Source organism: Nyctereutes procyonoides, unplaced genomic scaffold (assembly GCF_905146905.1).
Source record: "Nyctereutes procyonoides isolate TBG_1078 unplaced genomic scaffold, NYPRO_anot_genome, whole genome shotgun sequence".
Lineage (NCBI taxonomy): Eukaryota > Metazoa > Chordata > Mammalia > Carnivora > Canidae > Nyctereutes > Nyctereutes procyonoides.
Window position 1 is genome coordinate 6329239 of NW_026575025.1, and position 26502 is coordinate 6355740.

The following is a 26502-nucleotide window of genomic DNA, read 5'->3' on the forward strand; positions in this document are numbered from 1 at the left end:
CCCCTCACTCCAGGCCGGGATCCTCGGTCCATGCTCTTCCCTCCCACCGTCTGTCCACTGGGCTGGGAACAGGCCACTGGGGCCCCTCCAGGAAGGGAACCCCCACTCTCCCCCAGCCTCTCTGTGTGGGCTCCTGAGCCTACAGCTCTCTTTCTGGCCCCCACAGCCTGTAGGGTTCAGTTTGCAGGCACTAAAGCCATGGCCCTGAGCTCGGGACACTAGAAGGTGCTCGGGGCTGTCCCACACTCACCTGTGATGGCTGGGGCCTGGGCCTGACATGCAGCTGCCCCCTCCTCCCTCTTGCCCCAGCTCCCTCTGGGACTGGTCTTGGAGACCGGGCCCTCCAAGGAGCTGAGCCAGTGGGGACAGTGGACTGAGCTTAGCCCCAGGGCCCCTCCTGGAGACATCCACGGGGGGAGAGGCAGGGGCTATGGGAGGCTGGGGTCTCTGGGGGTGCATGGATGCATGGGAGCACCCCGCCCCACTCACCTGGACAGCAGGTCGGCGTGGTAGTAGTAGTCAGAGAGCTTGTCCAGGAAGGACCGCGGCTCTAGGACGAACGTTGGCAGCACCACACGGGACAGGTCCATGCCCGGCCGCAGTTGCCTCAGCAAAACCCACATCAGACTCTTGTTCTCCTCAGACACCGTCTCCACCTGGGACGCCTGGCCCAGCTGCGGGGAGAGGGGCTGCGGTCAGGTCCCCAGCCCCGTGCTGCCCCAGGGATCCACAAAGTGTAGGTGGCAGACCAGCCACGGCAGGCTCCGGCTGGAGGAGGTGTGCTTCCTCGGCCCGGCCCCTGGGACCCAGCCACCCTGCCCTGCCCCGTCTGACCCTGGCCGTCCCCAGCCCGTGTTCCACCTTGGCCCAGGGGGGACACCTGCAGGCTCCCATCTGCCTCTGCTCCTTGCCGACCTGGCCAACCTGGGTGCTCCCTCGGTCTGTGCCACCACCCCGCCCACCCCGACTGCTGAAACGCGTCTGTGCATCGTGCCCAGCTCTGCGGCCATGGCAGGATGCCCCTGGCAGCAGGTGCCACACACACAGGGAGCCTCCCGCCCCCGCCCGCTGAATCTTCACGGCTGCCAGGTGACGCAGGTGATGCAGGGGCTCTGGGCCTGTGTCTCCCTTAGAAAGGAGCACCCACTCGTTGATAAGTACCTTTCCTGATACGTCTAACCTTTATCACAGCTGCCCGCACACGCGTGGAGACCGACACGGGGCCTTGTCCCTCTGGGTCTGGGGCCCCACCTCCCACTCCCCGCCAACCAGCAAACCCCCAAGGCAGCAGAACCTCAGGGAGGGTCACAGCAGCGTGGCCAGCTCCGTGGGGTCCTCACACGACGGGGCCGTACCGCGGGGACACTGGCCCTGAGGGAGTCCCAGCCAGCCTCGGGCAGAAGTCCAGCCCATCTTCCCTCACTGGGGACCCTACCGGCTTCCTGCCATCGCTGCCTCTGCCTCAGGCCTGGGGCATAACTGGACTTGGCCGCCTACCCTCTGAGCCCCCACGGAGCCCCAAGCTGGATTCGGGCGCAGGAGGCAGGGAGTGTCCCATGCTGCCCGTGTGCCCCTTCCTTCTCCCAGGACTTATTCTTTGCAGTGGCCCCTGGGCACCAGCACTGTGGTTGCCCCTGCTTTCCAGAGGGGACAGGTGACTTGCCCAAGGTCACACAGCTGGTGGGGTGTGAGCTCAGGGCTGTGTTTGGGGCCTCACGGCAGTCACCCCCAGGGAGCCAGGAGCCAGGTTGCCAGCAGCCCGTCCTGCATCAACATCCGTCACTACCCTCCCGGGCCGCCTTACACAAGTTGCTTTGCCTCTCTGTGCTCTCACACCTGTCCTTGAGACCCCCTGCCAGGCCTCCCCAGGTTCCTCCGCGGAGCAGAGCCTTGTCTGTGCTCAGCCTCTGGAGAGTCCCTGGGGCTGCTCGCACTCTGCCCCGAGACCCTCACGTGCATCATCTCCCCCACTGTGGTCCTGTCCCTACTCCCAGCTACTACCTCACCAGTGCCGTCCCAGCTGGACCGCAACCTGACCGTCCACCTCCCATGTGTCCTGAACCCCGACTTGACCCTTGTCTGTGGCTCCCCGGGACCAAAACACCCTTGTCTCCCTCCTGACAGCAGCTCCTCCCCAGGGACCAGGGGCTTCTACCTCCACCCCTTGGCATCCCAAAGACCTCACCTGGATCTGGGGGGCCATTGCCTAAACCCCTCAGTGGTTTCCCCAGCACCCTCAGCCAAGCCCTCGCCAGCCACCTGCTCTCTCGGGGTCGTGGATGTCTTGACGTTCTGCTCCCCAGCCCCTGGGGACAAGGGGCTGGCCAGGCACTGTGGCCTCTGCTTGCATCAGGGAGGTGGGTAAGGTGCAGGGTGACACCCCGGCTCTCTGGGGGGGGGGCAGGCTCTCACCTCCCCGAACTCCTCGTGGACCTGCTCCATGTACGTGGTCCTCCTCGGCAGGCGGCCCTCCAGGGTCTCTGAGTGGGCACCCCCACTCTCGTTGGTCTTCCCGCTGTGGTCCTGGGTCTCGTTATCTGACTCCTCAGCGTTCTCTCTCTCCGACTTGTCTGAGAACGCATCGTTCTCCAGGGAGGACCCGTTCAGCCTGGAAGGGAAGGTGGGCTGTGGGTCTGTGGTCTCAAAGGTGCGGCCCAGGACCCCCCCACTCTGCCCCTGGGCAGTGGAGGAGGCCTGCCTCCTGATCTGAAGTTCAAGGGGGCCAGGCTCCGTGGTGCTGGGCCCCCAACCCCCTTCCACATACAAGGAGACCCCACGTGTCACTCTCAGTGATAGCCAGGGTCCTGGGGTCCCCAGCAGGCAGGAGACCCAGGCTTCTGGGAGGGGCCAGCCCTCGCCCGCCGCACCCCTGCTCACGGGCACAGGTCCTGGTCGTGGATGGCAGCCGAGGAGGGCAGTCCACAGAGCGAGGGGGGTGATGCGTCAGGTGAGGATCCAGGCTCCCCGTCTCGGCCCTGCTTGCACGTGCTGAGCCGCAGGAGGCTGGAGCAGCGCAGGGCCAGCTCCAGGGCGTCTAGCCAGCAGCGGCCTGTGGGGCGGCATGGGGTGAGCTCACTCCAAGCCCGGGAAGGCTCCCTCCTCTGCCAGGGACACCCCTTCCCCTTCCCTACCCTCCTGGAGGTCCTGCCCAAAGTGGGCAACGCTGCCGTGTAGGAATGCGTGGGTGCCAGTGGCAAGGGCTTACGTGGGCAGGGACAGAGGCCTAGCCAGTGAGCCCCCATCACAGAGAGACGTGTGCCGGAGGAAAGTGCCCTTCAGAGGATGCTCACAACACTTCCTCAAGGTCACATGTCACTTAGCAAGAGCCCCACTTCCACCTGGACACCCGAGGCTTTTGCATAAGCGATAGGTTTCAGGGGGCACAGGGGGCTCCCGCTGGCCTGCGGCACAGGCCAGGAGGGCAGGTGGCAGACTGGAGAGGGTGCTGCTGACCGTGGCAGGCAGACTGGCAGACCAGGACAGGAGGACAGGGGGTGGATGTGGAGGCAGAGCCAACCAAACCCCTTCAATCCCTGCTGCCTTCCTGGTGGAGGCTGCCAGCGGGTTACACCAGCACCACCTCCGTGGCCCGGGGGGTAAGAGCTGTGGGGACGTGTCCACCAAGGTGCCTCCCATGTCCTGCTGTGATTACTAGCGGTGGGCCTTCCACTCACAAGCATGTTGCACATTACGTGTAATTTTGGGGGGCGTGGCTGGGGCCTGGCACGGGAGGCAAGGATTTGCAGGGTTGGTGGCCCTGGTTCTCAAGGGGACATCTGGGGTCCCTACAGGGTTTCACTGCAGGCTTGACTGGAGCCTGAGGGGCCAGCCTGGGCTGTGCATTCCTGGGGGCAGCTGAGGGGGTGACCAGAGCAGTCCCCGCAGGACACAGCCAGGACGCCCAGCACTGCTAAGAGGGGCAGGCTTTGTGGCTGCCACAGAGGACTAGACTCCCTGATTGCTATGCATCCTTCGAAGCCATTCCAACACTCCTCCTTGTCCTCCAGGAAGGCCACTCTGCCCCCCACAGGGGCCGTGGTCGCCCTTCCTCTCTGCTCACAGCCCCCTCTCTCATCAGGAACCCGGCTCATGCTTCAGTCCCATCGGCCTTGTCTGATAGCTTCTTGCGCCCCCACAACCCCAGGCCCAGACTGTGGGCTCCCCAAGAGCCAGGGTGGGGAAGCGGCATCCGGCCACCAGGAGGTGGCGTGGAACCAGTGGCTGGGCCACCAGCCGCACTGACCCGGAGCAGCCACCGGAGGGCGCTCCAACCAGGTGCGCGGCCCTGGGCAGTCTGCGGACTGGGATTCCCATCCAGGCCGGCAGGTTCCGTCGTACGTTAAATGAGGAAGATGACAGTGGAACCTACTGAGTCAGTGATGCCTGGTACGGGCTTCGCGCGCAGTAGTTGCAATCCGGTGGCTTTAAATACGGTCATCAGATCGTCACAATGACTGGGGAGCCCGGCGCTGCTATTCGTGTTCTGTCTTGGGGAAACTGAGGCTCAGGGAGGGACTAGTAGTGGCAGGCCTGCGTGGCCCGAGCTCAGGCTTGTCTGGTGACATGTGCTGTCTCCTTCCCGGGTGGCAGTGGAAAGGCCCAGATAGGGACCATGTGCACCCGGTTTGTAATTCCACCGGGGCACCCGCTGCATGTGGGGTCACCAGGGAGACTGCAGGGCAGGCAGGGACTCACCGTCCGACTCAGAGGCGGCCCTGAAGATCAGATAGCTGCTGGGGAGTGGCTGCGTGATGGAGCCCACACTCTCACCCTTGGGGCCCTGGAAAGAGAGAGACAATTGGGTGTCACTCAGGGGGACACCCAGGGACACGGGCAATCACGCAGTCCCACGCTGACACACACACTCGGCTTCAGGACCCCCAGGCGGGGTCAGGCACCCGGCAGCAAGACAGGAGTCACTGATGAGCTGGGGGCGCCACCCTTGGCTCTCTAGCTCTCGAGCTCTCGAGCTCTCTGATTTAGGGTGGCCAGAATCGGCACACGCAAATTTAGGACGCCCAGATAAATTCAAGTCTCGAGAAATAGTAAAAGTCTTTACAGTAGAAATATGTCCCATGCGATATTTGGGACATCCTTATACAAAAACAAAAAACAAAAAACAAAAACCCTATTTGGTGTTTGTCTGAGATCCTAATATAACTGGCCATTCTGGACTCCACCTGTAACCTGCCCCCCATTGGTCCTGGGTTGGGCAGCGTCCTGGCAAGGAGGTGGCTGGGTGAGGTCTGGGCTAGTTCCCCGGCCTCTGTCCATTGTGTCACCAGGCCGGGAGCCCCACTGCATACTCTACCTGGAGGGCCACACCTGAGCCCCAGCCACCCAGATATTGACCCCACGGCCCCCGGCTGCTGGGTAGTAATGGGCCCATCTGGAACCCCGAGATTGGCCTCCTGGCCACCCCTCAGTGTCTGTCCCTCACTGGTCCCCTGGGGCCTGACCTCCTGAGCCCTGGGCATCCACCCCCATCCCCTCGCCCCCCATTACCTTCACGGCCCAGACAGACTGGTCCAGTGGGTGGAAGAGCTTGAAGCAGAAGCCATCCTTCTTGGACGGCCGCTCGATGAGCTCGCAGCAGTGCAGCAGGACGGTGCCCACCCACTGGCCCACCTTGGGGGTCTTGTAGATGAGCAGCACCCCCGGCTTCAGCACACACCACAGTTTGGTCCAGCTCTTCAGGGTTCCCCGGATCTGCGGGGAGGGAGCCACTGTTGGGGAGGCCAGCACCCTGGGGGCACCCGGATGGCTTGTGGGGGGCAGGGGGGCAGTGGGCAGAGTTCTCTTCTAGCTTTCAGGAGGAGCTCCTAAATCATAGTGAATCCAGGCAAATGCACTGCAGCCAGGAGCAGATTTCCTGGTGAGGCTCGAGGCCGGGTTTGAGGCCCTCCCAGGGTCCCGGGGAGCCAGCAACGGGTGCAACTATTGTCAGCTCTGTGAACTCTGAAGCTTGTCATCGCTGTTCTCGTTCCAAATAAATATTCGCTTTTGTACCTCACTATTCATAATTTTGTAGGAGCGAGAAAAGGGGCCCACGTGGGCCTAGGTCCTGGGCAGGTAACTGGGGGCTGGTGCACCTGTCCTGTTCCCCTCTGACGCAAGCCCGGGATTTGGCAGCTTTCCCTCCACCACTGCTGGGGTAGATGCAAGCCCCCGGGGCTGAGAGCACCACAGGCTGCCTCCATGAGGCCTGAACACAGGCCTCTGACCCCGAGCCCAGGAGCCGTGCAGTGTCCCCCTCCCCTGTCCCCCTACAGGGCTCTGCAGGCACCCTGTGACCCCCCCCCCCATCTGCAGGCCAGGTCCCCTCTTAGCCTGTGCAGCATGTCTAGGAGGCCTGGAGCACTGCCTTTGCAGATTTAGGCAGGTGAAGATGAGGCCACATGGGGGTGGCGGGAGCCGCGACTCGATGACATCTGGACACAGACACGGGAGGGGCCGCGTGAGGCAGAGGCTGGAGTCATGAGGCCGCAGCCCAGGGACGCCCGGAGCCCCGGGAGCTGGAGGGGCAGGAGGGACCCTCCCCGGGGGCCTCCGGACAGAGCACGGCCCTGCCTGCTGCTGGACCTCGGGCTCCGGCCTCCAGAATAGCAACAAACAGCCGACGGCCGGGACTCCGATCGGGGGTGGCCAAGTGGACAACACACCTTCAGGCTGTCAGCCATGATCACCACGCTGGGGTCCGTCAGCGCGCTGAACAGCTGCCGCGTGGCTCGCTTCTTCTCCTGCCGGTAGTTCTCCTTCTGTACCTGGACCAGGGCAGCCACGGCCAGGTCAGGGCAGGGGCCACGAGCCGCAGCTCCTCCGCCGCCAGGGCCCCGTGGTCCAGCCCTGGGGGGGGGGTGAGGACAGGGACAGGGAGACGAGAGGGAGGAACAGGGGCGTGGAGGCGGCTGGGGGTGGCCTGTCCCCCACCCGCTTTGGGAGGCTGGGGCGTGGGAACCTCACAGGCCTGTTCATCTGTCCCTTTCCGGGGCCCGTGCCCACCTTGAGAGCCTCCTTTTTGGTGACCTTGCTTGTTGGGGACACACATTCCTTGTCGGACCCGTTGTACAGCCTGTACTCTGCCTGCAAGAGAGAGTCAGGGGCATTGGTGTGCGGTTGGGGGCTGCAGAGGGCCAAGGGGCAGCCGGGTGGGCTGGGGGTCACAGAAAGGTGGTCCTGTCCCCCACTGCATGACACCCTCTGCTCACTTCACTAGCAATCCCGGGGGCTGGGGACACAGAGATGGGGCTTCATGGTGGCCAAGGACAGGATGCGGATGAGAGCTCAGAGGTGCCCAGAAGCGTCCGCTCTAGCCATGGCCACGTGCCCAGCGTCTGGGCGGGGGCCACACGAGCAGCGGGGACTCCCATCCCCGGTGCCCTGGAAGCTCCTGAGCACAGGGCCATTCCCCGCGTGCTCTCCTGAGCCCACCTACGGCTGCAGGGGGGCGGGTGGGCCGGGGAGAGGGCTCAGCCTGCCAGGCCTCCTAGACACGCTGCACAGGCTGAGAGCAGCGGTGAGGGATCTGGGGCTGGAAGGGGCCGCGGTCCTTCAGCAGATGGGGAAACTGAGGCCCTGAGGTAGGGTGAGGGTAGTCAGGAGACAAAGTCAGGCCCAAAGGCTAGCGGCAGGGCAGAGCAAACCACGGTCTGCAGCCCACCCTCCACCTGTTTCCGTTCAGCCTGTGAGCTCAGAACAGTTGCCCATTTCTAAGTGGTTGAAAAAAGTCAAAAGAATATTTTCTGAGACATGAAAGTTATCTGATGCGTGGCTGTTTTCTCTCCGATGGTAGCACGAGCACTTGAGACGGAGCCAGGGCAGCCTCAGATACTCGCTCTCGGTTCTTTCCAGAGAGTTCACCTGCCCTGCTCTGCTCTTGGGCTGGGTGCCTGGGGCTCTCGCCACCACCACCCTGAGCCCCTAGACCTGCGAGCAAGCCCCCCAGCCTGCTGGAGGGGCCGGCGGGACGGCAGGCAGCTGTTGGCACCCGGAGGATCTGGGAGGTGAGGTGTTCTGCTTGCACGGGCTCACCTAATTCCCACGACAGCCCGCGGCACGGGCCCAGTTACTGTCCCGTTCGATGGACTAGGAAACTGAGGCCCAGAGAGGTAAAGTCACTTGCCGAGGCTGCGAGGCAGGAAGTGCCGTCCAGCAGGCCGGTCATCCCCACAGCACCGCATGCCAGGCCTGGCTTCAGGCGCTGGGGTGGGAAGGAGAGTCAGACTAGCCACAAGTCACAGAGCTGCGAGAGCCAGGGGGTCATTCTCACTATCCACATCCTGCACAAGAGAAGACTGTGGCACAGAGAGGCTCAGAAACTGCCCAGAGTCACACAGCTCATGAGGGAGGGGCTGAGCTGGGATGGATCACAGAAGGGCAGGGGTGCCCTGGGAGCCGCTGAGTGCTGGACTGATGCCCGGGCACTCTCCTGAGCCTGCCGACCGTGGCCTCTGCTCTAGAAGCAGTCTTTGGACTGAAGCAGAAGTGACGATGTGTGTGCTAGACATTGGCAGCAGGTGACCGGTCTCTGGGGGCTGGGGCTGACCCACAAAGATGCTCCCAGCAGTCCTCCTGGGGAGCTGGGCCTTTGGTGCACTGGCGTCCCAGCCCCCTTCACACAGGCTGTTCCCCCAGCCCAGGATGCTCTTCCCTCTGCTGGGAGGCCCCCGCTCCTTCCTCAGGCCCCACCGAGTCACTCCCCGGAAGGCTCTTCCCGCCCTGCTGGCCTCACACCCTGGCGGCATACACCTGCCCTTGGCCGGCCCAGCGCCTTTTGCAACTGCAGCCCCATAGACGTCCTGCTTGTTGTCTACAACTCCCGCTGGGGGCAGTGAGACCCCAGCACGCACGGCAGCAGGGGCTTGGTACCTATGTTGAATGAATGAATGAATGAATGAATGAATGAATGAATGAATAAACGGGGGACCTACCACCCAGCTCTCCTCCAGGTGTGGCTCCATGCAGCTGTGCTTGTTTTAGGCAATAGAAGTGGGCTCGGGGCCTGAGGGTCCAGGGACCTGGGGGCGGTGGGCAGGATGGGGCATCTGTGCCCGGTACCCCCCTGTGCCTCAGCCCAGCAAGGCCACTCAGGCTCGGGTCACTGCAGCCCTGTCTGCCAGCTCCTCTGCCCTTGTGGCCACCCCAGGACCCTGCCCAGGCACTATCCTGTCCCCAGGCCCTTCCTCACCCTCCTGCACGCTGCTGCACATCAAGGCACAGTGTGATCACACACAAGAAACCCGAGTCAGAGCGAGGACCTCCAGAGTCTGACCATAGACACGCAACCTGTGATAGTTACTTAGAGAAGCCATTTAAAACAAGCTACAGGACAGGGGCCCAATGTGCAATGGCACATCTGACAAGAGTGTGACATCTATCATATAAAAAGAGCTCTTACAACCCAACAACAAAGACAAACAACATGATTCAAAGACAGGCGGAGGACCAGAACAGACATTTCTCCAAAGTTGTTATATGATAGTCAAGAAGCACACGAACAGATCATCAGTCATTAGGGACCCGCAAATCAGAACCACAGAGAGGCACCACCGCATACCCACTGGGACCACCACAACAGCAATGAAGGAAAACCCAGAACATCCAAGTGTGGTGGAGATGTGAGAAAGGGAAGCCCTCCCTCATTGCTGGTGGGCTCATAAGCCTCAAATAGTTAGATATAGAGTGCTTGAGAATTCCATGTGACCTCAGAACAACCATCTGGCCCCACAATCCTGCTTTTGGGGGCACCCCACAGAGCTGAATGCAGGGGCTCCAACGTAGTCGCAGAAGCAGAAGAACAAGGACAGTGCAAATATCCACCAACGGATGAATGGACAGGCCAGGTATGGGCCGGGCACACATGGAATATTACTCAGCCCGAAACAGGAGTGAGCCTGTTACACGCTACACACCACTCCGTGGGTGAACCTCAGAACACGCGTAGAGCCAGATGCTAGACCAAAAGACCACACACCGTGTGATTCCATTTCTACGAGATGTGCAGAACCGGCAAATCCACAGAGACGGGAGGTGGAGTGGGGGCTGCCGAGCTGGTGAGGGGGAACAGGGAGGCTCTGATGGGACTTTGGTCCGGGGCACAGAAATGTTCCCGAACTAGACAGAAGTGGTGGTCGCACAGCACGGAGGGGAGGAGGCAGTGAGTGCCAGTGAAGCGGGCACTTACAACGGCGGGGTTTATGACATTTGAACTTCACCTCACAAAAAAGATAAGATCTCTTGTGGGCTCGTGTCTTTTCCCAAGGCTGCACCTCTCAGGGCAGCTCCAAGTTGCCCTTAGGAGCCTGGGGGTGTAGGCACCTCACCCCCCGACCAGGCTCTGACGTGCTGCAGGCTTCCTCTTTCTGTCTGGCCACCTCACCCGCCAGGACGTGGGCACCAGGAGGGCAGGACTCCGCTCTCTCCATGAGCCCCCCATCACTGCACTCACGGCCGCACCTGCTCTCAGGAGCTGCTCAGACCTCATTATGGAATGGTTGGGATCCGACATTTGAACCAAGTCATGTGTTTCTGATTGTGTTTGTATGTTTTACTGGGTTGTAGAAGGTCACAATTATGTTTTTAGTGTTTTTATGCCATAAACTCATTTCTTGAAAAAATAAATAAGCCCAGTGCCACCCGGAGGGTTAATGGATTAACAAGATACAATCCATCCATGCAATGGAATACTCGTCAGCCTGAAAAAGGCAGGACATCCTGACACCTGCTACAACACGGGTGGACCTGGAGGACGTGGTGCTGAGAGAAATAAGCCATGAAAGGACAAATACTGCGGTCCTCCTGTGAGGACCTTAGAGGGTCAGTGTGTCCTGGGGACAGAGAGTGGATGGTGGTCACAGGGCCGGGGGAGGCACGGGGTCCGTGTCTCCTGGGGACAGAGAGTGGATGGTGGTCACAGGGGGAGGGATGGGATCAGTGTCTCCTGGGGACAGAGAGTGGACAGTGATCACGGAGGGAAGGTTCACACCTCCAAGATTTGCAGACAACGGAAGGACCCTGGGTCTTCCTCTTGCGGTATCTCCCGTCCCTGAATGCCACCCAGCAGCCCACACAGCTCTTCTCCAGGCCCCAGCCTCCCTGGCCTCCCCAGCCTCCTTGGCCTCTGTTCTTCAATAAACCAGCTAACAAGCACCATTTGTGACTCCGTCCTTGTCCCAGGCTCCCCGGATGTGGGGTTCAGAGCTGCTCCTCCAGGCACACGTGGGAGGGGGTGACAGGCCAGCTGGGTGCCATCTGCTAACCCCCATCCCCCCCGCCCACCCCCAGCTACTTCCTGTGGCCCCTGGGCAGACTCCCCATCCTTGAGTCCTCCCCCCAGTCAGGCTCTTACCGGAGGTCCCTTTGTGGCAGAGCTGGGGGTCGGAGGTCCTTCATCCCTCGGCAGTGATGGGCCATTGGGCTCCATGTCCTTCCCTGCAAGAGTGGCCAGAGTGAGGACCAGGGCTGGCCCCTCCGCTGGCTGCCCTGTGTGAGGCAGGGAGGGGTGGGCACGGTAGCCTGGGCAGGGCAGGAAGCCAGCTGAGAAACTGAGCGACACCTGCCAGGGTCCCTCCTGGGAGGAGCCAGGAGAAGAGGCCCAGCTCCCATGACCTGCCGGGAGGAGCCCAGGCACGTGGCACGCTGGTGCAGCATGGCCTCTGGGGCCCCACAAGGCCAGGCCCCACTTTCAGAGGGAGAATGCAGTGTCCCGGTTTAGAGACACATAGCAATTCAGGGTCCCCTCTCGCCCTGACCCTCAAGGAGCCAGATTCTCAGAGGGAGGTGGCCAGACACGGTCCCTGTACCCCGATTGGGCAGGTGTCCATTTCCCTCTCCAGCTTGATTGAGGAAGACGAGGGAAACTCCAGGTGTCTGGATTTGATCCTCAGTCACCCCTTCCTCAGCTCCATCTGTTTTGAAGAGGGTTCCCAAAGCTTGGGTATACAGGCAGGGGGTGGCCTCAGACGAGGAAGACAGTGTGCCCTCCAGCTCACTGCCGGTCCCGGGTGGAGAAGCAGAGGTGGTAACCGCTGGGGGAAAGCCATCCTGGTGGGGCCTGTGGACAGGAGCCCACAGAACAAGCCCTGGCAGGTGCTCTGCAAACCCAGGAGCCTGGGAAGGGGCCGGGGGCCTGGGGACTGAGCATCCTGCCCTGCGGAAAAGCCAGTGTGGCTGCCTGAGGAAATGGCTCTGTCCCTGGGAGTCCAGGTTCACCTGGCCCAGGGACAGTGGCCACTCCAGGTACCAGCTGGGGAGGCTCCCTTGATGCTCCTGCTTCTGCACCTGTGCCCTGATCCCAGGCCCGGACTGGGTGGTGAGCACTTCCAGCCTCCCCAGTTCAAGGGCTATCTTCGGGGGTCTGTCCTGCAGCTGCCTCTCCTGGGGTGGGTGCTGCCTGCTGGCCTGGGGGGCTGGAGGCCCTTGGAGCACCCACAGGAGTGGCTCTGTGGCAGCTGGAGGCCGGCACTGGTTCCTGCCCCTGCCCACACCCCCCTCCTCACCCCTGCCCCCAGGACCTGCCACTCCTCCCCTCCTGGGAGAAGGTCCCTGCTTGCTGGGTCCTGGCTGCATGGGCCCACCTTTCTGGGGATCAAAGACCCCTTAGACTGGTTGCCAGCCAGGACCTGTCCTCTCCCGCCCCTTGCTCCCAAGAGGATGCAGCATCAGGGAATGGAGTCCGGATTTACCTCTCCAGGCATCCTGTGCCCCTGGCCCATGTGATCTGACAAGGCACATTCCATGTGGCCTGTTTCTGTATCTGCTTGTGGGGTTCTGGGTGGGAGGTCCCCAGAAGCCCCCCAGGTCCTGACAGTGTGTTGGCCTGAGGCTCTCCTGGTGTCTCCAGGGGTAGGATGGACGCTGCTGCCAGGAAGGGCTCGGGTCCTCTCTCCTCCCTCCCGAGGCAGCGGGTGAGGGGCAGATAGGCTGGAGAAGGTGAGGTCTCCCAGGATGGGAGGAAAGGCAGGCCTTGGGAAGCAGCGGTCATGGACAGCAGGAGCACTTAGCTTAGTCTGCTGGGTGGCCAGTGAGGACTTAGTGATGGGGTAGGGAGCACGGAAGCCAGGAAAGCACCAGCAGGTGCACATGACCCTGTGCCCTCTGGGCTCTGTGCTTATCTACCAGCGGCATCCAACAGTGGACTGTTCCCTCTCAGAGCCTGGGACTCCTCTATAGCTTGGAGTACGTATTAACATCCCCATTTTACAGATGAGGAAACTGAGCCCTGAGAGGTCCTGCTACTGGCCCAGGGTCACCCAGCCAGGAGAACTGGGGCTGGGATTCAGGCTGTCTGTCCTGGGAGACTAGGCTTGGGGCCACCCCACCACAATGCCTCTCCAAGGATGAGCTGTCCCCAGAGCCGGGGGAAGGGAGCCCCCGGCCGACCCCCACCACCGAAAGGCTGTCACCTGGCCCCACTCGTCCCAGGGCTTACATGCCCTGCTAGCCCTTTTGTAGCAGCAGCACCTGGGTGGCGGTTAGCAGAGCGAGGCTGTCGCCCTCCCAGCCGGGGCGGCACAGAGAGGGGAAGGGACCTGCCCGAGGTCACAGAGCCAGGCTGCAAAGCCAGGAGGACCCAGGCCCTGCAGCCACCCCAGCCCCTGCTGGCACTGACCTGGGCTGAGGGGGTAGAGCTCATTTTCTCCACCAAAGAGCAGGTTCCGGCTGAGTTTCCGGGGGTCAACTTTCTGGGGGGTGGAGGAGGGCGGACACAGTGAGAAGCGGCGCCGGAGAAAGGCCTCCTCCTTCATGGCCTGGGCGCTGGGAGGCTTCTGGAAGGAAGGAAGGAAGGAAGAGACCTGGTCACACTTCAGGCAGAGAGCAGCGGCAGCCCCAGGGGCTGGCAAAGAGAGCAGAGGCTCTCCAGGGGGCCGGGGTGAGGGTCAGCAGTGGGGGGTCAGCCCCGGACTTCCAGGGCCCGCGAGGGAGGACAGAGCCCATGCTGGAAGCCAGGCCCAGACCAGCCCTGGTGAAGTGCGGCCGATCACGGGTGTAGCAGTCACCCTTCTCTGGGAACACCCCACCCCCAGGCCCAGTGCTATATTGGCTCTGTAGGACCCCGGCCACAGCCAGGTGGACCTGAGATGTGTCACTGACCCATGCAGGGCCACCAGACTCCCTAGTGACAGAGCTCCATGCGGGGAGACAGCTGCTGATACACACAGGGGAGGTGGCCAGAGCTGCCCCGAGAGGGGACAGGCAGCCCAGACACCAGGGGCAGCTGGCCTGCCCATCCTGCCTAAGGCCCCCACTGTGACACCCTGCCTCCTGCACTCCCTCCCTCTGCTTCGGCTCCTCCTTGGGGGTCTCTGTTGCTGGCACTGCAATAGCATCACACAGAGAGAGCACAGGTGTGCTTAAAGCCAGGGGTGCCCCAATTTACACCCTGCCCAAGCCCTGACCCTCCTGAATGTGCTTTCTTCCTGCCCCAGGCCCAGCCCACCACTCATGAGCCGACCTCGGCCTCCTCCTGGGTCCTCCTGCCACCTCACAGCCCAGTCCCGGGCAGGCCTGGGGCAAGCAGGTGACAGATGACAGTAAGTCCCCCAAACCATCAGCCCATTTTAAAGAAGAGGAAATCACAGCTCGGGAAGCTGAAGGCCTTGCCCCGTGGCAAGCAGGGACTCCGGCTTCTACTCCTGTGGTCTGTCTACTCCCTGAGGACGTGCTCCAGAAAGGCCCCCTGAACCATCTCTCCTCCAGGTCTGGGGCCACTGGACCACCTCCCTGGATGGGTGCATGGCTCCCTGCCAAGCCCAGGACAGAGGCCCCACCCATTTCCTCCCAAGGCCCTGGGCCTTTCAGGGCAGGGCTCAGACACGGAGGGCCTTTCCTGCCGTGACAGGGCAGGGCTTCGGCGTGAGCAGGTGGTCCTGGGGCATGGGTGGCCTGGGTCTTTGGTGGCAGCCCCAGAACCTCCTCTGTGCCCCCCGCCAGCCCTCCAGACCCTCCCTTTCTAACCACTATCTTGTCACCTGGCTGAGCTTGTTACCTTTGCTGTTTCACAGGCAGGAAAACTGGTTTCAGACAGGTTGGGATTTTGGCCGAAGGTCACCAAGCTAATAACTGGCAAAGCTTGTGCCTGAGCCACCTGGGACTGCCTCTAAAACCTGGTTCCCAGCTGGCACTCCCACTGCCTCCGCTTGGCTTCTGGCAAACCCGCTGCTGGGCCAGAAGGGCGGGTGTCTGGACGGCCGAGCCCTTCTTATCAGTGTCAGGGGACACGTGCAGCCTGCCCAGGTGTATCAGGCATGTGCTGGACCTGGAGAGGTCCCCAGGGAGAGTGAGGAGGGATGCTGGCTCACATAGGCCTCCCTCACCTGGAGCCTCACTTCTCTTAGGGGTCAAGTCTTGCAGAGTTGGTGCAGGTGGAGGCGCTCTGGCTCACACTGCCTGAGACTGGCTCACAGCTCAGGCTCAGCTCTCCAGGGCAGAGTGGGGAGGGCGTGAGGATCCTGGCTGCCTTCTCAGACCCCCTAGTGTGCCTTCTCCCAGCACTGCTAACCGCCAGTGGGACTAGTCTGTGAGCTCCACCATCCACCCATCTACACTGTCCTCCCTCCTTCCCTCCCGACCATCCAGCCACCTACCTATCCTTTCATTCTTCCACCTACCTATCCATCTACCCAACATCCCAGTCATCTATTCATCTATTTATCCATCCATTCACTTGTACATATACCATTTATCCATCCATCCATCCACCCATCTATCCATCCATCCATCCAAGTCTGACCTCTTATCTCTCCCTCCCTCCTCCAGGGATCTTTCTAGCCAGTCAGCTCAGCAGCCTGATATCCCTCCTTCCCTTCCCATTCGCTCCCTATTAGCCCAACAATCAGACCCATCAGAAGTGACATTCAAATGACTGAACTGCTGGCATGGACATCCTGTGATCCGAATGCAGTGTGGGGTGTGCACCAGCAGACATGCCCTCTGTCCTGATGCCCCACACCAGTGCTCGGCCCCTACAAGCTGCCTCTGACCTGCTCAGACAGGGAGGGCAGGCCTCTCACTCAGTAGGGCTCCAGGGTCTACTCGGCTCTGCTGAATTCATACCTCCCTTTGACTTGCCAATGCCCACCCCAGCTGCTGCAGACACTGGGTGCTTCTCTCTGCTGCGGTGGAAGCCGGGGCGAGGTGCTGGGCAGCGGATGCTATTTCGTCCACAGTGAAAGTAAATCCAGGTCACGTCTCCCCAGTGGCTCCTTACGGCCCGGCAAACAGTCCAGACTCAATCCCTTGGCCCAGTCTTCCAGGCCCTTGAGACCCGCCCTCCCTCCTACTCACTCTCCCAGCCACACGGGCCCCCTTCTGTCCCTGGAAAACGCATGGCCCGCTCCCCAGGACCCTGCTCTGGAACGCCCTCCCTGGAATGCCCTCGCCCACATCTCCTCCTGGCAGGGGGGTGGGGGGGGGTGTCCTTCCCACACTGTTTAAATGTCACTTCCCGGAGGGCTGGCCCCCGCCGACGCCTCACACAAGCAAATTCTCCACATAACACGTGGTATTCTGGAGCCTTCTCCCAGTGTTCCCTTCTTGCTAACTGTTCACATAGGATACACGTTCTAGGAGAGGGGGTGGCATCTGTCCTGTTCACTGTCCAATGCACGCCAGAAGCAGGGGCTGACAGTGGGGCCTGGGGCTTGGGGATCCCAGAGGTGAACAAAGGCCACACAACCAAACGCCCTTGGGCCTCGTTCCTCCTTATCCACAGGTCAGGGGAGGATCCCCAGAGAGGTGGCCAGGGTCACAGGGTCCCGTATCCCTGGAGATGTTCCTGTTCCCATCTGCCTGCCACGCCAGGTGTTGAGCACCAAATGCCCGAGCCCCGCACTCTGGGCACTGCCAGGAGGTGGGGTAGGGTAGGGGTGCCTGGCACGGGGAGGCTGTCAGCTGGGAGGACCGTCAACCTGATGCTGGGCAGGTGGCACCTCCTCACAATGAAAGCTGAAGGCTCACAGGCCCTAAGGGTGCACCCCTGCTCCCTGGAGCCCAAGGGGAGGGAGACAGGGCTGAAGAAACAGACCCTTCGAGCCAGCCCCCAGCTGGGGCTGCACCCATGGTGGGCAGCTGTTCCTTACCGCCTGCTGGGACGCTCCCCAGGCCTGGGCTCCAGCTGCTCAATGCCTCAGGTGCACCCTGTCTGGTCTCCCATCTGGGGGACAAGAGCCCTCCAACTTCAAGGAGCCATGGGTCGGTCCCCTGTAGGGCTGGCCCAGAGCTCTGTCCCCGCCTGGACTCGCCCCATGTCCCCGAGTTCTTACACTTGTTTGGGCACCTGCCAGGTGCCAGGCTCTCTGATGCTGAGCCAAGGCCGACCGGCTGACAGCAAGGCCTGGGGAGTGGGCACGGAGCCCACCCCAGCCCCTGGCCCTGGGAACCAGCACACTGCCCTGCCCCCATCGCCAGCTGCCTTCCGGGCACTCTCCTGCCTCTGAGCAACGACCTCACTGTCAGCTGCCTTCGGGGCACTTTCCTGCCTCTGAGCACCATCCCCTTCACCGGCGCCCAGACGCCCACCTTCGGGCCAGAATAATGGGATCCTTATAAAGAAAGGTCACTGGTGCCTTATCAGGGCTCTGCAGGCCGGACGCACAGCCCGGTTTTCTGGGCCAAAACTCACCAAGCCTTAGCTCTCAGGGAAGGGCTGAGGCCGAGAAGGAATCTAGCGGAATCCAACAGAGTGGACTCTTCCCCCACTGCCGGCAGGCGCAGAGGTGGGGGGACGGTTCTGCTCACAATCCTCCCATCACCTGCAGGGGTCTGGGGACCACACGGAGCCAGGGAGAAGTGTCTAGTCTCTGATGGCTGCGTGCCACGGCCAACCACACTTGTCTGGGTCTCTACGTGTAAATGGGACGATTCCTCTGAGCGGGGGGGGTGGGGGGGGTGGGGGGGGAGTGGGGGGGGTGGGGGGGTGGCAAAGTCCCTGGCCCAGAAGGTCCCGGAAAGGGCCTGCAGAGGTGGAGACAGAACAGGTGAGCCCCACCCCCCACCATGCATAGGAGCCTGGCCAGCAGTCACCAGCAGCCAGCGTGATGGGCTGGCCCCGCTGGACCGGCAGGAGCAGGAGAAGCAGGTGCTCACGCACGATCACCAACGTGGCTGTGCTTGTACTTTCATCTGAACCCAGTGGCTTGTAAGAGGCTGTGGGGAAGATGCTCCGAATCACAGGTAAGCTCAGGGATGAGGCAAAGTAAGGCCACCTTTTCGGTTCTCCAACCTCACGTCTGAGGGAGAGGTCAGCAGGTGTCAAGGCTGCTGACCGTAAGGACCCTACAGATGGAAAGCCACTTGGGTCCTCAGAGCCACCCCATGGAGGCCACCACCTGCTCCAGCCCAGCAACAAGGGCCCTTCCTGAGAGCAGACACCAGCGTGAGGTTCCAGAAACGTGCTGGGCCGCCGCCCCCTGGCTGCACCGACTACTTGGGCTCAAACCGGGTGACGTGAGTAGCCCTTGTGGGAACCTCTCCAGAGCACCCGGGCATGCATCTTGGTGTGTGGGAGCTGGTCCCTTGGGGTCACCCATGCCCATCCCCCGTGCATCTGGACTGGTGTTCGGGCCCTAAGAGCCTTTGGAACTGGGGTGTTTCCAGTCCATGTGCTGTGCACCCCTGAACCCCTTTATCTGTGTTAACCCACTGGATGTGATGCTTATGACTCCAGAGAGGTAGGGAGAGACGACCTTATCACCCTGTTTTATTTTACTTTATTCATTTTAATTTATTTTAAAGATCTAATTTTAATTTTATTTTGTTTTAAGATTTTATTTATTTATTCATGAGAGACACAGAGAGGCAGAGACACAGGCAGAGGGAGAAGCAGGCTCCCTGCAGGGAGCTCGAGGCAGGACTCGATCCCAGGACCCCGGGATTATGCCCTGAGCCGAAGGCAGAGGCTCAACCACTGAGCCACCCAGGGGTCCCTCATCATCCTGTTTTCAAGATGCAGAAACCAAGGCCGCCAGAGGGGAAGCGACTAGCACTCCTGGGCCCTTTCTGGTGCTAAAGCTTTAAGCCCTGAGTCCTTTCTGCACTTTGGAGGGCTGAGGCCAGGGCCAGAAAGGAGAGAAGGGGACCAGGCTGGGAGGGGTGGGGTGGGGGAGGCAGAAGCAGGGCTTCCCTCAGAGAAACACTCCCTAGACATGGCCAGGGAGTGTGGCTGAGCTGTGGGGAGGGGGCAGAAAGTGGCTTGCAGGCTTGGGTGTGCTCAGGCTGACTCAGCCCAGTCATGTGGCTGTGGGACAGGGCCAGGCCCTGGCACCCACCCACCTAGCCTCCTGACCCACACCTGGCCTATGGCAGGCTGAGTGCCATGGTCCGCTGGCCCGGGCACCGCCCACTGGCACTCCCCGGTGCACACTGTTCCCACCCAGTTCTAGGGAGTCCTGGTCCCGTGGCAGGACTCCACATGGTCCCCAGCAGACCTGACCCCACCATGTCGCCCCAGACTCTGCCCACTGTCCCAGCTGAATGGGGACTGGTTTTCAGATTCAGACAGCAGCCTGGTGGTGATGTTCCCTGGGGCGGGGCTGTGGTGGGGAGGGTAACCAGAAGAGGGGGCATCCTGGCTCCCAGCTAGGAGACCTGAGCCTGCGGGGCTCCCCGGCCTACTCTCAGGGTCCACATCTGAAGCAAGGAAATGGCTTTGAGCCCCAGGGGGATCTCATGCCACCTTCTAGGAGAGATGCTCACCGTCCCTGTTGGGGGGCCTGGCCTCTATGTACAAGTCCTCACCACACCTGGCGTGCCATTCCTGGGGAGGCGGCCCCACAGGCCGCTGCTGCCCTGGTAGCGGGAGAGACAGGCAAGCAGTCAGGTGGCTGCCACGGGGGGCAGGTGGCCAGAGCTGAGCGCACCACCGTCTGTAACCCTTGGCTGCTCATCTCGCCCCCCCCCCCCACATTATGGGGCTGAGCCTTGAGCATGGGCAGGCAGCTCCAACAGGAAAGCTGGACAAAGTGGCTCGAGCCACGTGTGCCTCACTGCCCTCCCCCCAAGGCTGGGACCCCGAGGCTACAGGAGGCAGGGGCTCTCATGGTTGGGGGAGGGGGGCACTGCTGGCCCCTGGGGAGCCCTGGTGCTCGGGCAAGCCTATAGTCTCCTACACTCACCCCATGCCACCCTCATGGGACCCTCTGTGACTCTGGGGTCAGTAGGTAGGTAAGTGTGTGGGGCCCCCTGGAGGAGCCAGCAAGCAGAGGGAACCAAGGACAGGGGGCTGGGATGCGGGGAGTGGAGAGGAAACTGAGGCCGGGACCAGACCCTGCTGGGGCTCTGGGAGGGAGCATTAGCCCTGGGCTGAGTAGTTGGGAGTGGCATGGGCAGGGGTCCACCTGGTGGCAGCACTGCCAAGGATCTCCCGGTGCAGAGGGAATCCTGCCCAGGCCCCCTCAACAGCCCCCACCATGCGGGATTTCATCAGCAGGGTGAGCCCTTAGGAGGAGTGAGGGGATGGCCCCAGGGCACCCTCCCTGCTCAGACAGCTGGGTTCCACTCTGGGTGTCTCAGGATGGGGTGGCCCGTGGGGATGCCCGGACCACTCTGTGCCCTCTCTCCAAGGCAAGGTTCAGGCTGTCGTGGGCTGTCTTAAATGCCAGCCTGCCCAGCCCCAAGCTGCTCAGCGTTGGGTGGGAGGTGCCCTGGCACGAGCAGGGGAGATGCACCACCATTCTTGAAGGAGCCCCTGGTCCTGTGCTGCTGGCATGTGGGATCAGTGGAAATCGGATGTCCAGTTTTCCCACAACATAAATCCTGCCTGGGCTGGTTCTGGGATGAAACTGGAGCATCATTCCCACACCATGTCCGCCAGCCCAGCCTGGTCTTGGGGCCCTCAGAAAGAGGGACAGCCTGGACCCCTGGGGGTGGGCAGGGTCCTCCCACCCAGCGGCTGCATGACATCAAGCCAGAAACTGGGGGGCTGCTGGAGGCTCCCGGCTCCCCATCCTCTGGGCTCGTACCAGCCTATATGCACAGACACGGACACACAGACACAGACACACAGACAGGAGAACCCCGACCGATACCCCGATGTGACGGTGCTCTCTCGCCATAATCCCCAACAGGATCCCCACAGTGAGAACTCTAATGCAGCAGGTGGGAGGCTGCACCAGCTGGGGGGACCAGCCACTCACCTTCTCTGCCTTGGTGTCCTCACCTGTGAGGGCTGAGAACAGCACCAATTCGCAGGCTTACCGCGGAGGCCGCCTGAGATAAGACTCGGGAGGGGTTTGCATAGTGCTGAGCGTGCCCACAAATGGGAACCACTGCTGTTGGTAATACTAAGCCCTAAGGAAGTGTGCCTGGTGTTTGCAGGGTGCAGGGGGTGACCCAGGTCCTGAGAGGGCTTGGTGCCAGGGCCCACAGAAACCAGTGTATCCTCCCTTTGCAGGGAGCCATCCCCTGGGAAGCCACCACTCGGGAGACGAATCTGAGGGTGGGTGGCCGGGTGCTGCAAGCCGTGCCCCACAGGCTGCAGAGGCCAGACGTGCATGCAGGGACCCCGCAGCCGCCTCCGCTAGTCTGTTCGTGACCCGGCGCAGTCCATGAGAGGTTCCCGCAGATCCTGCCCTGCTGCCCACTCCTGTGATCTCTCGTCTGGGGGAATGTAACTGAACTTAGGCCAAGAATATCTGAAAACACGTCATATAGAAGACGCACGTCCAACAGCCACCCATTCAGCGTAGGATCCCAGTGCTTCCTCCGTAATGCCCACCTGGCTCTGGACCACACAACCACTCCCTGGCCATGCAGGTCCCTGGGTTGGCATGAGCCTCCTTTCTAACCAAGCCCCCTGATCTCTGCTCTGCGGGGAACAAGGCTCCAGATCTGGCGGGAGCACCTCCCTGCCCTGAACGGCTGCAGACACTGGCCCCAAGCTGTCCCCTCTGCTCCTCAGCGTAGGAGGGGGACAAGGAACCACAAGGGACCCGCACTCGGGCTCTGAGGAGCGTAATACTGGTTGGTGTGCCAAGCATGTTCACTTAGGGAGCAGCACCCCTGCCTTCCTCTTCAGCCTCTGGATCTGCCAGCAGGAGCCACTGAGGCCTATTTCACAGGAGACCACGACCCAGAACTGTGGCTGCTCCTGCCAGTGGCGAACCTTGTCTCCACCCACATGCAGTTGTGCAGACACCCGCTGCTTCCTGCTCATTTGCAAGTGGCCGGCACCCTGGCTTCCTCCAGGAGACACTGCACCAGAGCAGGGCATGAACCCCAGACTCCCTTCTGCCCTAGCTCAGAGCCTAGGCCCCTGGCCCCTTGCTCCCTCCCTCAGAGCGGGGTTTCCAAAAGGTTTCAAGCTCATGCTTGCTCAGCATTGAGACGGAAACAGGTTTCATGTGGTGTTGGGGGTTCTGTCACCACTTGAGGGGCACGGAAGGGACCTGCCTTCCATGAATTCGGAGATGAATCCTTGTATAAACTGGAAACTCCCTCCTCACCGACGGGTCTCCATTCTCACACAGCAGAAGCTCCACCAACACGCGCACACTACCCCTGCACTGTGTCCTCACTGGCCCCGGATGCTGAATGAGTCAGCAGGTGGGCAGTAGGCACGATTCCCCGCCTTCTGCCTCCCACTCTGTCCAGGGACAGGAGGATCCAGTCTTGAAAGTGAAAAAGAACCCAAGCATTCAAATGCTTCCTTTTCCTGTCTTCTCTCCATTTCACAGATGCAGTAACTGAGGCTCCGAGAGCGAGCTGACTTGCCTAGAGCCACGTGGGGGGTGGAGGTCCCCAATACCAGGCTCGGCCTTGGGCAGGTGATACTGGACCCCCACATCTCCCCACATTTGCTGGGACCGTTCTGAGAGTCAGGACAGATGCTGAGCTGCAGCCTGCAGACTCCTTGCTGTATCCCCAGGCTTCCCGGCCCTGGAGGGGAGCCCAGGAGCCTCCTGAGCAGACACGCTGTCCCTCTCACCCCCATTTCTAGGTCCTGCACACAGTGGGGGCGGCTGTGGCCCACTCCCACGGCCCAAGGCATCGAGCACCTACTATGCGCTGTGCTGCCCTCACCCTAGTGCAGCCTGACCCTGCAGGCTTTGCTCAGCGGGGGACTGGCGTGCACACTTCTCCCAGGTGAAGCTGGTGGGGAGTCTCCCACGGGGTCTCCCATGGCTGCAGGCTGCCCTCCCTTCAGCCTCCAGCATGAGGCCTTATTCCCCTGCTGACTGGCGGGGCAGGCAGCTGCTGGGGTGTGTGTGTGGGGGTGGGGTGCTCACTTTCTAGGCCCCCCTGTGATGACCAACCACGGCAGTTCCTGGTGACCCCGAGTCAGGCTGTGGGCAGCCCAGAGTCCTGGATTCCACCTGCCCCTCCCTGGTGGCTTATGGGGAAACTGGTTTTGTCAGAAGTCATGTGTCTGGCAGAGAAAGTGGCCCTGCCAGTCAGGTGGGACCAGGCTGGCACAGAGCCAAGCACCCTCTTCCCATCCGGCCATGATAGGGGACAATCCAGGGAGGCCACCTGACATCTTAAGGATGTGGTAGCCAAGCCTGCAGCCCCCAGGCCCACCCACCAGCCCCCTTTGCCTCCTGGACCCTTGAGCCCACTGTCCCAGCCCTGAGCAAACCCCACATGAGGGCCCTCAGCTTCCTGCTGAGAAGTGTCATGTGACATTGGCCTGACCCATGAAACATGGGGTTCATGCCGAGGATCCTCAAAGAGGCCAAAAGAGAAACCAAGGCATGTCCCCAGGGCAATGTAAACATACATGTTTGTGGCCGTGGCACAGTCCCCTGCCAGCCAACGGATGGATAAACAAGCCTCAGCCCGTCCACACAGAGACCAGTACTCATCCATGGAAGGGAGAAAGTCATTAAACGCCACCACTCAACAGGCTCGTCTGGAGGGCGGTGTGCGGGAATGCCTGCAGTGGCAGCTTTAGGTGAGAGGCGCCACTTTTTTAAAAAGCTGAATTTTCGGGGCACCTGGGTGGCTCAGTGGTTGAGCATCTGCCTTCAGTTCAGGGAGTGACCCCAGGGTCCTGGGATCGAGTCATCCACCGGGCTCCCTGCAGGGAGCCTGCTTCTCCCTCTGTCTGTGACTCTGCCTCTCTCTGTCTCTCTCATGAGTAAATAAAATCTTTAAAAAAATAAAAAAATAAAAAGCCAAATTTTCATGACTTATCCCACTTCCATTGAGTATCTTGCCTGCCAGACTCTGGCTAACCTCAAGCTGCGTGGCACTGACCCAGGACCTGAGGCCCTCGCTCTAGGAGCGTGGTTGGCCTGCCCAAGCCCATTTCACAGACCCTGAAGCAGCACCCACCCAGCCCCAAATCCTGCCACCCGTGAGCTGAGCTATCCAGTGGAGTCACTGAGACAAGCAGAAGGGTCCAGAGACCCCCGGTGAGCCGGGTCCCCAAGGCTGAGCCTCCCAGAGCTGTCAGGACTGAGAAACCACCCCCGGGGAAAACGAGAAGGCAAGGTTTACCCCAGCGTTCTGAGCCCTACATTTCGGTCTGTTCCCGGACACACTGGTCACACTATGAGATGACAAGTTCCAAGGCATGAAGCACCACCAGGCACCTCATGAGCAGCAGGTGACAGCTAAAAACGACACTGAGAGTGACAGGGGGCTGGCCCTGGGTCACAACATGTCCTTCTGCCCACCAGGTCAGGTCCTCACAGCCCGCGCAGTCCCTTCATCTGCACCCGCCTTCGCTGGGGTCCTGCCCTGGGAACCTCCTTGGTTCTGGAAAAGCCTCAACTCCCAGTCCCCAGGATGGTGCTCGCTGGGCGGGGGTGGGGGGGGCGCTTCCCCATGGTCCCCGGCCCCACATGGGGTCAGACCTCTGAATCATCAGTGTGTGGGAGGGCTCCTCACTGGGGTGACCACATGGCCCCCTCCAGGCTCTCCTGTCTAACAGGGGCAGGACGTTTGTCATCCTCCAGAGCCAACAGTGGCCAGTGGAGACGAGGTAGAAGGCTGGTGGGTATGGTGGGCACTACCCGGCAGGGCTGGGCTCCCTCCCCTCCTCCGGGTGAGAAGCCACGCAGCAAGCACCAAGTCCCGGGTCCCATGTCAGCCACCAACAGCAGAGGTGGCCAGTGGGGGCGACACTGGGTCTTGATGCTTTTTGAATAGAACTAACACGTTTCCCCAAAGTGGGGGAGCAGGGGTGTCCTGGGGCTGCCGTGACAACCAACCACGTGCTGGGCGCTTGGCTGCAGAAATTTATTCTCTTCCGGCCCTGGAGGCCAGAAGTCTAACACCCAGGTGTGGGCAGGACCCCACTGTCTCCGGAGGCCCCAGGGGAGGGTCCTTCCTGCCTCTTCCAGCACCTGGGGGCCCACGCGTCCCTGGGCTCTGCCCACCTCTCTCTCCCAGAGGTCACAAGGCCCCTCCCAGTGTCTGTTTTAAACTCCCTTCCCCATCCCTTAAAAGTCACTGGATCCGGGTCCACCAGACAATCCAGGATGACCTCCTACCAACTCCCTTCATTTGGGTCCATCTGTAAGTTCCAAATTCCAAGTAAGGTTCCATTCATGGGTTCTGGGGTTAGGACTACAACCAATGTTTTGGGGGGTCACCATTCAACTTATTGCAGGGTTCTGGGTCCCCCAGTCCAATGGAGACCTTTGGGGTGGGGGTGACAGGGGCTTGCAGGTACACAGTGCTCACCTTTGCTTGTAGGAACCGCCCCCTGGCCCTCATCACCTCTGCTTCCCCTCCACCCCGTGCAGGCCCCTTGCTGCCCCTGATCACCCTCAGCAGAGCTGCCGTTTACCCCCTCACCCTCGTGACCCTCCTTGACTAACCTCCTCGGGCTCCAGGCCCTGGATGAAGCCTCAGAACCTCCTGCCCCCGCCCCTCCAGCATGGAGCCCTGGCAGACACTGGAAGGTGGCGGCTCCTGCTCCTGCACCAGCGCCTCCCCGCTGCCCACGGCCTCCCCTGGATTTGGCAGCAGCCCAACTTGGCCCTCAGCGGCTCTCACCCCCTCACCCTACTGAACCACCCAGCGAGCCAGCGCCACTCCCTGTGTGCCCAGCCCGGCCACCGCGGAGGATCAGACCTGGCTCCGCCCAGGACCAGCGCGGGACCCCGAGGCTGGGAACCACCGAGTCCTTCGGGGCCTGTGCATCCCAGGGGTCTGTGCCAACAGGAAGCAAGTTCTGGAGGAGGTACCCAGCACTCGAACCCTTAGACCCTGCCCAAACCAGCAAGAACCAAGTGCCATTTAGAGCAACATGCGTATCTTACCGATGAGAACACCAGGGCTGGGGAGGGGACGGGTCTGTGACCTGGAACAGGTTACAGAAGGAAGGTCCTGCCAACTCCCAACACACCTGGAGGGTCCGGGTGGGCCGAGAGCAATCCGGGACCAGCTAGAAATCTCGCTCCAAATAGTCACAGGTGCAGCTGTGCCTGTGATCCAGGGCCTCCCCAAGAGAGGCCCGCCCGCTGCCCTGCCCGGGCCACACCAGCCCCAGCACCTCGGCCCCAGGAGCCCAGAGAGCCACCTATCTCACTTCTCTCTGGACAGTCCTCTGGAGCA

The 26502-nt window shown here is 61.5% G+C and overlaps 1 protein-coding gene across 3 annotated transcripts in view; it reads right to left on the reverse strand.

Moving 5' to 3' along the window:
- The window catches only part of OSBPL5 (oxysterol binding protein like 5), a 50915-nt gene that overhangs the window by 10299 nt on the left and 14114 nt on the right, over positions 1–26502 (reverse strand). For 2 of the 3 annotated variants that reach the window (XM_055315048.1, XM_055315050.1), the window contains exons 2-10: positions 13610–13766; positions 11348–11430; positions 7003–7083; positions 6663–6764; positions 5506–5709; positions 4696–4780; positions 2878–3049; positions 2413–2608; positions 490–674 (exon numbers count right to left, since the gene is read on the reverse strand). In XM_055315048.1, the coding sequence (XP_055171023.1) occupies positions 490–674; positions 2413–2608; positions 2878–3049; positions 4696–4780; positions 5506–5709; positions 6663–6764; positions 7003–7083; positions 11348–11430; positions 13610–13745 (1244 nt within the window). In that variant the 5' untranslated portion in view covers positions 13746–13766. Of the gene's footprint in view, positions 1–489; positions 675–2412; positions 2609–2877; positions 3050–4695; positions 4781–5505; positions 5710–6662; positions 6765–7002; positions 7084–11347; positions 11431–13609; positions 13767–26207; positions 26225–26502 lie in introns of those variants that run through there. The other variant, XM_055315049.1, reaches the window with a different exon arrangement.